Below are 12,863 nucleotides of genomic sequence, written 5' to 3'. Positions count from 1 at the left end.
TTTTTAAACTAAAGATCATTAGAGAATAATGAATAATAACAGAGTAGTAATTATACTTCCCTAACCCTCATTTTCTTATGAATCAAAATAAAGGTGAAGTATTTTCATTTTGGTCCCCTAAATGTGTCACTTTTATTTAATTTATAAAGATAATGAAAATACGGAAAATATACATTTTAGGGTTATGCACTGATACTGACTCTGCCCCAAAATGGAAAATAATTTCTCTTTCCAAACTATGAAAATTGTTGAGTCTGGCTTAAATAAACAAGAAAAATCAAACTGTTTCTAAAAATAAACTAATATTGCAGTCAATTCCAGCTTTTTCAAGTTTCAAAGACCAAATAATTATCACAAATATTTCCTAATCACTCTCATTGACTTTCTTGCTCTACTTATCACAAACTCTGAGTAACTGCTTATTCTCCATGAACATGTATTTTCTGAGTGTAACTGTATTTTTGGCATCTACTATGTTTTAGGCAAGAGATTCTTAAAGGTGAATAACAATGATCAATAACGAAAACTGTGCACTGAATGCTTACAAGGATTAGGCACTGTACCACTTGTACTTTGTGCATACTCTCCATAATCTTCATGAAACTCTTGTGTCTCAGACAATGTTATAGATGTTCCCATCACTAAACTAAGTGATTTAATTTATGACACCTTTTTTTTGTCTAACAACCCTACAAAACACATAATAAGGTGATGAAACTGAAACTCTGAAAAGTTAGGTAACTTGCTCATAATCATACAATTAGCACAAAATGGATCTAGGATTGGTAAGAATTTTGTCTCCAAATTTCAAGCTGTTATCCACCATCTCAAGGAACTCCCATTGTACTGAATGTCATGTGAAATAAGAGGTATTATAACGTAGAAGGCAAGACAACAAATTTGTCCTGGCTTAATCAGGACTTTCTTGGTTTTAAAAATGAATGTCCAGCATCCTGGGAACTCCTCTGTTCTGGGAAAGCAAGAGAGATGGTCGTTCTCGTGACAGATATTATATCAGTGGCATGGAAACAAGTACAATGTGAGTGTGTACAGAGGACGAAGCCATTCTTTATGCCTCAATAGTATTGAAAGAGCTTAACAGAATGACATTTGCATTGAGCATTGTGCAAACTGTAATAAACAGTAGAAAAGGAAGCAAGAGGGAGCAAAGAGAGAGGCAATGTAAGCAGAGTCATGAAAAAAAGTCACATGACAACTTCCAGAATGGGTGACTAGATTGGTACAATGGGTCTGCAGGCCTGAGGGAGGAAAGGAACATGGAAAGGATGCTGGAAAGGAAAGCATTATCCAGGAGGGACCACAGGCAATCTTGGAAGAGGAAATTAAGCCTGAGGATGTGGTTTCACCTCCCCTAACTCTATAAGGAGAGGTAAGCTTTGAGAAGAACGACAGCTTTGGGTTCATGAGTTAGTGAGAACTCTGAGCCTGGGTAGGGGTATGCCAAGTGTTTCTTCACTGGCAGTCAGATATATTTCAAGGGAGTTGAACTGTTAGGCATACAACCAAAGTGACATAAGATGAGCTCAGGAAAACAAACAAATAAAACCTCCCACTCCCATCCTTATCCAGCATTCTTTCCTGGATAAGGATGGGAGTGGGGGGTTTTATTTGTTTGTTTTGCTTTGTCTAACAAGTCAGCATTCACTTTAAGTGATAAAAATCCAACCCAAATCAGCTTACATCAAAGGGTAATATGTGTAACTGAAAAGCTGCAAAATCATCAGATGATATGGTTTGGCTCTGTGTTCCCATTCAAATCGTATCCCAAATTGCAATCCCTGTAATTCCCAAAAGGCAGTGACAGGAGGTGACTGGATCATGGGAGCCATTCCTCCATGTTGTTTTTGTGACGGTGAATGATTCTCACGAGATCTGATGGTTTTATAAAGGGTTCCTCCTCCTTTGTTCATTCGCTCTTTGCTGCCATATGAGACATACCTTTGCTTCTCTTTCACCTTCAGCCATGATTTTAAGTTTCCTGAGGCTTCCCAAGTCATGCAGAACTATGAGTCCGTTAAACCTCTTTCCTTCATAAATTACCCAATCTCAGGCAATTCTTTATAACAATGTGAGAATGGCCTAATGCAGTAAGTTGGCACCACAGAGAGTGGGATGCTGCTATAAAGATAACCCCAAAATGTGGAAGCAACTTTGTAACTGGGTAACAGATAGAACTGGAACAGTCAGAGGGCTCAGAAGCAAACAGAAAGATGTCAGAAAGTTTAGAGCTTACTAGAGACTTGGAGGACTCAGAAGAAGCCAGAAAGATGTGGGAAAGTCTGGAACTTCCCCAGTCTGGAAGAGAATTGTTGAATAGTTTTGACCAAAATGCTAATAATGATTTGGACAATGAAGTCCAGGTCAGATGGAGATGAGGAACTTATTGAGAACTGGGGCAAAGGTCACTCTTCCTATGCTTTAGGAAAGAGACATGCCATAGAGATCTGTGGAATTTTGAACTTGAGTGTCATTATCTGAAATTGGAATTCATGTTTAAAAGGGAAGCAGGGCATAAAGATTTGAAATATTTGCAGCCTGATGATGCCATAGAAGATAAAAACCCATTTTCTGAAGAGAAATTCAAGCCAGCTGCAGAGATTTGCAGAAGTAATGAGGAGGCATGACAATGGGAAAAACGTTTCCAGGGCATAACAGAGATTTTGGTAGCAGCCCCTCCCATCACAGGCCCGAAGTTCTAGGAGGGAAAAATGGTTTCTTAGGTAAGGCACCAGGCGCCCTGCTGTGTACAGCCTAGGGAGTTGGTGCCCTGAGTCACAGCCACTCCAGCTGTGGCTAAAAGGGGCCAAGGAAAGATACTTTCCCACATCTTTCTGGCTTCTTCTGAGTCCTCCAAGTCTCTAGTAAGCTCTAAACTTTCTGACATCTTTCTGTTTGCTTCTGAGCCCTCTGACTGTTCCAGTTGCTGTTGCTTCAGAGGGTATAAGCCTCAAACCTTGGCAGCTTCCACATGGTGTTGGTCCTGTGTGTGTGCAGAAGATGAAAATTAAGGTTTGGGAACCTCTGCCTAGATTTCAGCAGATGTATGGAAATGCCTGGATGTGCAGGCAGAAGTGTGCTGCAGGGGCAGAGCCCTCATGGAGAACCCCTGTTAGGGCACTGCAGAAGGGAAATGGGGGGATTGGAGTCCCCACACAGAGTCCCCACTGGGCCACTGCCTAGTGGAGCTGTGAGAAGAGGGCTATGGTCCTCTAAACCCCAGAATGGTAGATACACCGACAGCTTGCCCTGTGCACCTGGAAAAGCCACAGACATTCAACTCCAGCCATGAAAGCAACTCAGAGGGGGGTTATAGCCTGCAAAGCCACAGGGACAGAACTGCCCAAGATGGTGAGAGCCCACCTCCTGCATCTGTGTGACCTGAACTTCAGACATGGAGTCAATGAAGATCATTTTGGAGTTTTAAGATATAATAACTGCCCCACCTGGTTTTGGACTAGCATGGGGCCTAGAGGCCCTTCTTTTTGGCCATTTTCTCCCATTTGGAACAGGAAAATTTACCCAATGTCTGTATCTATACTGTGTGTTGGAAGTAACTAACTTGTATTTATTTTGCAGGCTCATAAGCAGAAGGGACTTGTTTTTTCTCAGATAAGACTTTGGACTGTGGACTTTTGAGTTAATGCCGAAATGAATTAAGATTCTGGGGGACTGTTGGGGAGGCATGATTAGTTTTGAAATGTGAAAAGACATGATGTTTGGGAGGGGCCAGGGGCAGAATGATATGGTTTGGCTCTGTGTCTCCACCCAAATCTCATCTATCAAATTGTAATTCCCATAATCCCCATGTGTCAAGGGTGGGACCTGGTGGGAGGAGACTGGATCATGGGTCTCCTGGGTCACTGGATCATGAGATTGAAGCAGTTTCCCCCATGCTGTTCTCATGATAGTGAGTGAGTTCTCATGAGATCTAATGGTTATATAAGGGGCTCTTCCTCTTTCACTGTCTCTTGCCTGCTGCCATGTAAGACATGCCTTTGCTTCTCTCGTGCCTTTGCCATGATTGTAAGTTTCCTGAGGCCGTGTGGAACTGAGTGAATTGAACCTCTTTCCTTTATAAATTACCCAGTCTCAGGCAGTTATTTACAGCAGTGTGAGAATAGACTAATATAACAAGTTAACTTACTTTAGGCATAGCTGGATTAATGGGCTCAAATGATGCAAGAGAAGCTGGTTTTTCTCCATTATGCCCCTTGCTACTGTTCCGTTGGCTTCATTCTCAAGTAACATGTGGTGACCCCAGCAGCTCTAGGTTCTTTCTTTGGTGGTAAGACAACTGCAGCAGTAGCAGGCCCACATGTTCCCTGGTTCTAATCTCCTTATCTATAGGAATTAGTTCAAGGGCATGCATGGAGCCCAACTAGAGCCACTGAGAAAAAGCAAAGCATCTCATTGCAGTGGTTCTCACTGGGGCCATGCCTGTTCTGTTCTGGAAGCAATCACTGTGGACAGAAAGAGTCAATGATCTTCCTCACAAGACCTAGTTTCCATGCTCCAATCCTTAACTAGGAAATGGAATCCCACCCAGACCATCTACACTAAGAATGAAACAGTAATAGAAGTCAAAATTCAAAAGAAGAAAGGGAATGGGCATTTATTAGGTAAATAACCAAAATCCATGCTCTCTTTTCCCTGTACCTAGAGAATTAGCTGATATTCTCACATGCTTTCATTAGAAACTTGTGACAAAGACTAGCTAGTTATTTATCAAACCTGTTTTCCTTTCACCCTTCTTCCCCAGGCACTCAGCTAGAAGCCACTTCTCAGCTTTCCTTACAGTAAAGGATGTCTAAATGACTGAGGTCCACCCCAGGGATTGTGGGCAGAAGTCATGATAATCACTCCCAGGCTGTGCCAAAAACAACCTCCAATGAGACTTCTCTGTATTATTTATCTCCTCTCACACTTGTCTTGGCTGAATAATGAGTACACCAGATACTTAAAGAAGGACAAGTTACAAACTCTAAGGAACCTGATTTCCTAATGACCCCATGGACAGCCACTCAGTCAGGACCTATTCTACGAGTACTGAACTACCACACATGAGCAAGAAGTAAAAAGTTAAAATAAGCCACTGAAAATTAAGAGCTTATCTATTACAGCAGCTATTGTTAGGCTGTTACAAGGTCCTATGGAATTTAGTTAAAAACATGTCAGTAAGTGTGTTAAAACCCTCCAGCCCTCCAAACCCAGTAATTCATAAGAAGGGGCTTGAAACACACACACACACACACACACACACACACACACACACACACACACAGATATAAATGGCACAGAAGTGAGAAAAATTGGAAGAAAGAAAAGTTCAGGAGAAAAAGCAAATTTCTCAGGATATGAGGCTAAGGGAAAGTCGAGGGGAAATGAACAGGGGCTTTTGGGAAAGAAGTGACTGGTAAGTATACAGTATCTATGCCTACCTACATGGTGAGAAGATACATATTATTAACTAATTGTGAAGATGCAACAAATATATACTGAACAAGAGGAAAACATTGAGTCTTTAATGTTGGAACAGTAATTATCTTAGCAAAAAGTATACTCTTACTATTGACTACTACCCACTGCAGCCATTGGGAACCAAAACTGTAACAGGCATTTTTATAAAAGACAAATACATAGGAAACATAAGATGAGGCAGATTCTCTAATGGAAATGGGACAAGACAACAGGATGAGAACAAGAGGGACCATTTTCTTTTAGTGAGTACCTGGGATCTATATACACAGGCCCATTAGTCATGCACGAAATACTGAAAAAAAATAGTTTTACAAAGTTCATAGAAGAGGGTTTCCTTTCTTGGAGATTGGCTACATTGATAAAGAGCAATACTTTTGATCAAAAGTTAGGACAGACTATTTTAGCTGAAAACCTACCAGGGAAGATATTTGTTTCTGCTGAGAAGTGAGGAGGAATTTATCCTCACATATTGAAGCATGAAAGTGGTAGTACAGGATTCCCACAATAGAATCTTGAGAGGAAGGTTATAATTCAAGGCATTAACCTTGACAATGGGTTTATCAGAAATGAAGGAGCAGTTGCAGTGGTAAAGGGTGTGTAGGCAAGGGAGAGTTACTTTAAATATCTGCTCCTGATCCTGATAGGTATTCAAGATAAGCTGTATCATATCTAATTCCATTCCAGTATGTTTTGGATTAGATCTTTTTTTCCCACTTTAGTATTTTAAAAAATTCCCCTGGAAACTTTATATATATATATAGGCAAAAAGGAAAAAGCAGTCCAGTGGCTTAAATAAGAAAAAAATAAGGCAAAGTTAAAAAAGCTGTTAAAAAATCAATGTTGGATTGAGAGAACCTGGTTCAGATCCCAGCTCTGCTACTTACCATGCTGAATAAACAACTTAATTTCTCTATGCCTAGTTTTCCTCATCTATACAATGGAGATAATAATAGAAGGGCAAAGTAGGGCAAAGTGCTTTAACTATGAATGTATTAACTGCTTCTATTATTATTTATTGCATCCATTCCAGTTTCTGTACCAGAAAAAAAAAAAAAGAAAGAAAAGAAAAAACAAGCAGTAGGAGAAGAAAGGGAAGTATCAGTTACTGAACATGGAAGAAATATCACATATAAAATGTCAGAGAATGCTAGCTCTTCCCCAACATTTCTTCTCCTTCCTGGATAACACTTCTAAACTACATTTCCCAGCCTCCTTTATAGCAACATACACCCACATGGAACTGAGTTCTGACCAGCAGAATGCAAGGAAAACTAATATTCATTCCAGTTCTGGGCAATTAACACACTCCCAAGTTTTCCTCTTTCCAATGCCTTGATGCAAGTAAGCACCGTGACCCTGCTGAAGATGGCAAGGACACAGAACAGATGAAGGCTGGGTCTCTGAAACACACTTTGAAGGAGTACTGCCATGGTCACCCATTGTGGGACTTCGCACACTGAGAAATAAATATGTTTCACATCTGAGGCAGTATCCTTTTTCGATCTGTTATAGCTGTTAAATAGACAGTCTAATAGAGCCAAGCTCTTGATCTATGTTGACTCATGCTCTCATGTTTAATCCCTATCATGATGCCTTGAAGTAGATGTTATCCCAATTTTATACCTAAGGAAACTAAGGCTCACAGAACTTAAGGAACCATATTGCCCAATGCCATAAATGTAATAAATGATGGAGCCAGATTTGGATCCAGGTTAATTTGCTTCAAGGTTTATGAAATTTCCAGCTTCCACACAACATTGCAATGTGGAAAGTGTCCTTCCCATCCTCCCTTATTTACTCCTAGGATTCTTTACTTCCTGACCATTGATACTTTAGTCTTTACACTAAAATTCCATTTTAAAAAAATTCATCTGTATATCTACATTGGGAGATCTAAGATGACATCTCCCAAACACATTCATCCCTTATACCTCATTCCATCCACATATGAGTCCATGACAGGAAAATAAGTGTGCTTAATCTATTTGTTACAGGAGATATCAAAGTGTAGCATTTTAACAACTGGCTAGAGTATCAGAGATAATGAGCAGCAGAGCATAGAAGGAGAAAAAGATTAAAAAAATCTCAAACCAGCAGTGATCTTTAAAGTGTGATATACACCCCAGGGGATGTGCAAAATGATCCACTGGGATACTTAACAGCATGAGAACTTCTGTTTCATAATTTTTGCTTTATTCATCCTTTCTTTGTTTCTTTTTCTGTGTGGTTTTATAAGTCGTGCATCATATCACAGCATGTCTTCCGTTTATAAATAAATTTTATTGCTATGTTGTCAGATTACTTCTGATAGTAATAATTGAAGATCAATATATCTAGGCAGTAAATCCTGCCTCCTTGCCTCCTTCACTAGACTTAAAACATAGCATTAGAGGGAAAAAAAACAAAAAGGAACAAAAAAATCTGAGTTTAGAGACATCCTCCTGCCTATCATATGAAATTCATTAAACTAAAATAATATAAAAGCAAGTTTTTACAAAAGATTTATTTTTTAAGATGAGAGGTTAAAGCAAATGCATATTATTGTCTGTTTTCAAATAACAAAGAAGAACCAACAAGTTAAAATCTTAATCAGACAAACTTGTAGAAAATCAGTACTATACACAAGAATTTTCTGCTGAGTAGTTTAAAACAGTCAGGTTGCTTTTAGTTTTTTAAGACCTAAACTGAAGTAATGGATGCCCTGTGTACATTTCAAAGAAAAATTGCAGCCAAAAGATTTGGTTCTTAGGCAGAAAAGAAATCAGAAAATCTACTTTTGAACAAAAAGGTGAGAGAAGTAGGTAAAATAAGTAAATAAATAAAAAAATAGATTAAAAAATCCAACATCATTTAAAAGGTTAGTTCTCTAATCACTCAATTACCTGCCAATATGAAATGACTATGGAAAAAAGTACTGAATTGACTCCCAGCTAACTTGAAAAGTTTTACAACTCAAAGAAACTGAAAAGTTTTGTCAAAAAAACTGCAAGTAAGAAAATCTACCTCTGTTGAAACTTACATTGGTTCTGACATGCAGCCCTAAACAAGTCACTTCTCTTAGACTCTTACTCTTTAATTGAAAAGGTCAGTTTTTCCACCCTTGCCAGCCACCTCCCTGGTTTCAGATGGAAAAATAATGAGGTTTATCATCATGATCTCTCCTCAACAAGACAGAGCAGTTGAAGCCAGCTTAAACAAACAAATCAATAGCTATTTTATAAGGCAGCAAAAATAATATTCTCATGAAACTTGTTTTTGATCCTTTGCAATCTTACCTACTCCTGCGACCCTTTGCAGAGATTACCACAAAATCTTTAAAGAAATCAAGATGAAGATAGCAAGAATAAACTCATGGGTAACATGCGAATTTTCTTATGAATGCCACCCAAATCACCTCAAGGTGCCTGTCTTCATGACACACTGTTCTTTTTCACCCTCTTAGGTAGAGACAGAGAAAGAGAGAACAAACTTGATTTTAGCCCGACTTGGGAACGCTATTGTGTGGACCTGCTGGCATGTCTTTACACTGTTACCACAAACCTCAAAATGCAAAAATACAAGCACGTTCCAAATTATCTTATGTAGGTGTCCAATCGACTCAGTTATGAGGCGTTACTCCTTGAAATATCCAGCTCCCACTACAGTAAACTGCAAGAGCTTCCCATGCAATTAAATGAAACTGTGATTCTGACAAACATGTCCCCGCCCCTATGTTGATTTCAGCAGGAAAACTAGAAAAAGTTCCACGAACATTCCTTTCAAGAACTCCTCCTTACAAATAAACCTCCAACACACCTCAAGATCCGGCCCACTCTCCTCCACGCAGACCACAGACCCAAGGTGCTCAGTCACACTGATTCGCCCTACATAACCTCCGCAAGCCTTTTCGCACCAAATCTGGAGACCCTGGCCAGCAAGCAACCGCCTTATCTTTCCGATGCGCGAATCCGCCTCCTCGTAGGAGCTCCCCGCTGTGCTGCAAAATGTTTTCCTGCAGCAGACTTTCTGGCAGGTTCACAGAGATTCAGGAGCCCACGTCCTCCTACCCTCACCTCCATACCTTTCATAAATAGTAAAATATATACACGAAGCACAAGAGAGAAAATGCACGAAGATTTTGAGTCCTCCGTTCCAGAAGGAGCGAGAGTGGATTGGTGTCCGTGGGGCGCCTGGTGCACAGCTCGCTGCTGTCTGGGTCCGGGGAGGAGAGGAGACTGCTGCCTTGCCTCTCAAAAGAAACTGGAAATCCCCCAGAAGTTGTTAAAACGAATGCCACCCAACAAGCTCCCCTGGCAGAGACTGGGGAAGCCAGGTACCTTCCATAAATACAGGCACCTGGTCTATGTCGCTCGCCGCTGTAGCCCCAGCACTTAGCACCCAGCCTGGCACACAGTGGGCACTTCAAAAATCCATGTCTGTTTCCACACGGCCCCTTCCATCATGGATACGGACTCCTGTTCCCTTAGTCCCAAGTCCCTTCAAACCCCAGCCCAACTTCGCCTTCCTCTGCTGTGGGCTCTAACTGGGCTATCAGAAGAAGACCCCCGCCAAGAACCGTAGGCCAGAGGCGGGGACGCACGGAGAGGGGGCAGTAGCCTGAACCAGTGGAGGAGCTGATACTAGAGGTCCCCGAAGCATTCAGAGCTCTGGGTTCCTTGTTTTGTGGCTGCCTCTCAGCGCAACAAACTTATTTTCTAAGGAGAGGAAGGGTCGCTGTGGGGCGACGGTGGCGTCGTCGGGGCCCTGACTTCTCCTGGGCTCCAGCGTTCAGCTCCCACTGGCCCAACCCTGAAGGGCTGTCCGGCTCTGAGCTGTATAGCCCCATAGACGCTGTCCAGCCCTGCAGGAGTGAAAGCCATGGGAAGCCCCCCTGTCCTTCAGGCAGCCTGCGAGGACCCTGCCCTTTCCCCCCAAATCCGCGAGCCGGGTCCCCAGGGCATTGCGCGCCCACGCAGGAGCCAGAGCCGGACCCGGACAGCTCGCGCCTCACTCACCTCAGCACCTGGGCGCTGGACTGGAGAGAGCCTCGGGTGCGGCGCCGGCACAGTCCGAGGGGCCCGGCGTAGTGGCGAAAGCTCCCTACTTGCAACCAATCCTGGTGTTGAACCCAGTGCTCTGTCTGGTGCGGCTTTCCCCTCCTTCTTGGCGCTCGTGGTGGCTGGAAAAACCTGGCGCGCCGGAGTTCGGGCTGCTGGCTCCTCAGCCGCGGGGAGGGGGAAACGCGTGGGGAGGGGGAACGCACGGGCGGGGCGGTGGGGGCGGGAGATGCGCGGGGAGGCCGGGAGTCCGCGCGCAGAGGAGCCGGGCATGCTCAGTGCGCAGCCAAGGAGGCGATGCTGGGCGCAGTACCTGCCTGGCCCTGCGGTGAGGAGGCAGCCCCAGGTCCCCACGCGCGAAACTAGGAAAGGGCACCTCGCCTGATCCTCAGGCCAAAGGAAAAGATCAACCAGATTCTCGTGCAGGGACGTAGGGGTTGTGCTGTTCAGCGGCCAAGGATATGCCAAGGCGATGTCTCCTTCCTTTGCAGCCCGAGAATCGGGGCACAAGGAGGCGCGACCTGCTGCGGTACTCAAACCTCTGGCCTCCGGGATACGCGGAATTCGGGAAATCGTTAAGGCGCCCTGGCCAGGGAAACAAATGTTTCTGCGTCTGGGCTGAAAATTGCTGAACCGGGGAATGTGGGTGGGAGGGTGGCACTGAACTTAAGCCAGAAGAGGGGGCTTTGGGAGCCTTTTACCTGCCTGCCCTTAGGCGGAAGACATTGGCTAGACAGGCTGCGTTACAGATCTGAAGTCTCACCCATGCAACATGCTTTCAGGTTGGAATGTGGGGCGGGGGCGGGGGGAGGTAAGAAAGAACAGTTGCGGTAAAATAGGTACAGGGATCAACTTGTGGTGTGTTGGGCGCGGGGATGGGGCAGGTTGAAAGCCTTGTTCTCCGAAAGAATGTGCTTTGGACAACGTTACTATGGTCATTCTACATTATGAATCTACTGTTTCCTTGCAGAAGTGGCTCCCTTCACTCCCACTCCAAACCTGAGAGTAACCTTAGAGACTGGCAGCAATGCCCCAGCCCCTCACCAGCACTGTTCAAAGTGACTTTGACAGGCAGAGGAGAGCCAACCCAGTCGAACTCATCTGGAATACATTTCGAGCAACCCAGAGAGAAGCTTCGGTTTCTCCGGGAAAAAGCCTCAAGGGTTTTGCTGAACCCAGGTCTTCCTGCTCATCTCTCAGTGGTTCAGAGATACATAAACAACTTCTGACCATTTACACACTTATGTAAACCTACCCTGACATCTCCATTATGTGGAAAAGATGTTAACTGGGAAACTATTTTTAAACTACTGTAGTAAGCAAATAAACATGCAACTCCAACATATATATGCAGCAGCCTTATTAGTTCCTTCAATCTTGTTTTGGTTTGATTTTGTGTTTTGTCTTCTACTTTTCAAATTAATTATTATTTTTATAATTCCTGTTTGGGAAGTGGGCAAATCCAGACTGGTGACAGGTATTGTTGTGGTCAAATTTTTCATCCCTTGAAATTCCATGACTTTCATGATTGCTGAGATTAATGCTAAAGAAAGGAGTTAGCCACTCCTACCCCCACCAAAATTTCCTGATTACTTAAACTTGGAGAGAGATTAGGTAATTAAGTAATTCCTCTCACCTTGTCCCATATGTTTCTGTAACACAGGCACTTTTGCAAAACTGAAATGTTGGTGATGCAGGTGTTTTCCATGGTAAACAGTTATTTAAGATCAATGATTCCCACTCTGAAGGCTTTTGTGCTTCTGCCAGAACCATGACTTATACTACCTGTACTATGATATTTCTTTAGACTGATTATTTTTCTGCAACTATTCAATGAAAAGTACATATATGTAACTTTTAGTAAGACTGTATATCAAAATATGCTTCACAAGAAGTTCTCCAAAAAATATTCCTGTGTAGACCTGAATACTCCTAACACAAAGGGAAATGTAGTGTTTTATACTGGACACAGAATTTCAGAAAAGAACAAAGAATAAAACATGCTGTCACATTCTCCCACTGGGACTATAAATTAAAGCAATTTTCAAAGTTTTAACTATTTCTAAATTTCAAGTGTACCTATCTTGTTTCCATTCTTTCCTTTGGCCTTTATTCTGTGCCTGCTATATGCTAGGCATTGTCTTCTAGTAGATTCTCAGAAACAAACTAAATATGACAAAGACTTACTCCATACTTCACCATGTAGTTAGGAAAACAGACATTGTGTATCTGGAGAGACAGATTTGGGTCATGTTGAGGGGATGTCAGTTAAATGTTAAGTTGGGAGGAGGCATTTTTTATTTTTCATCCACACACCCCCACTGATCC

The 12,863-nt window shown here is 42.6% G+C and overlaps 2 protein-coding genes across 12 annotated transcripts in view; one reads left to right on the top strand and one right to left on the bottom strand.

The window, feature by feature from the left end:
• Positions 1 to 10,700, bottom strand: part of CNTN4 (contactin 4) — a 994,033-nt gene extending 983,333 nt beyond the window's left edge. For 7 of the 9 annotated variants that reach the window (XM_078351515.1, XM_078351513.1, XM_078351514.1 and 4 more), the window contains exon 1: positions 10,494 to 10,700. The gene's annotated coding sequence lies outside the window, so the exon portion shown is untranslated. Of the gene's footprint in view, positions 1 to 9,294; positions 10,024 to 10,493 lie in introns of those variants that run through there. The other 2 variants (XM_078351517.1, XM_035276144.3) reach the window with 1 other exon arrangement.
• On the top strand, positions 10,342 to 11,880 carry LOC128929694 (uncharacterized). 3 transcript variants are annotated; one of them, XR_013527439.1, is made up of 2 exons: positions 10,342 to 11,064; positions 11,506 to 11,880. XR_013527439.1 is itself a non-coding variant. In XM_054245379.2 (2 exons), the coding sequence occupies exons 1-2, from the start codon at positions 10,357 to 10,359 to the stop codon at positions 11,536 to 11,538; spliced, it is 540 nt and encodes a 179-aa protein (XP_054101354.2). In that variant the 5' UTR covers positions 10,342 to 10,356; the 3' UTR covers positions 11,539 to 11,880. The 3 variants fall into 3 exon arrangements, 1 of the variants encoding a protein (XP_054101354.2); XR_013527438.1 differs by having other exon boundaries at positions 10,342 to 11,317; XM_054245379.2 differs by having other exon boundaries at positions 10,342 to 10,863.
• The last annotated feature ends 983 nt before the right edge of the window (positions 11,881 to 12,863 follow it).

This window comes from Callithrix jacchus, chromosome 15 (assembly GCF_049354715.1).
Source record: "Callithrix jacchus isolate 240 chromosome 15, calJac240_pri, whole genome shotgun sequence".
In the NCBI taxonomy this organism is placed as follows: domain Eukaryota; kingdom Metazoa; phylum Chordata; class Mammalia; order Primates; family Cebidae; genus Callithrix; species Callithrix jacchus.
The sequence above is the reverse complement of the archived record's forward strand: the minus strand, read 5'-3'. Positions and strand labels throughout refer to the sequence as shown.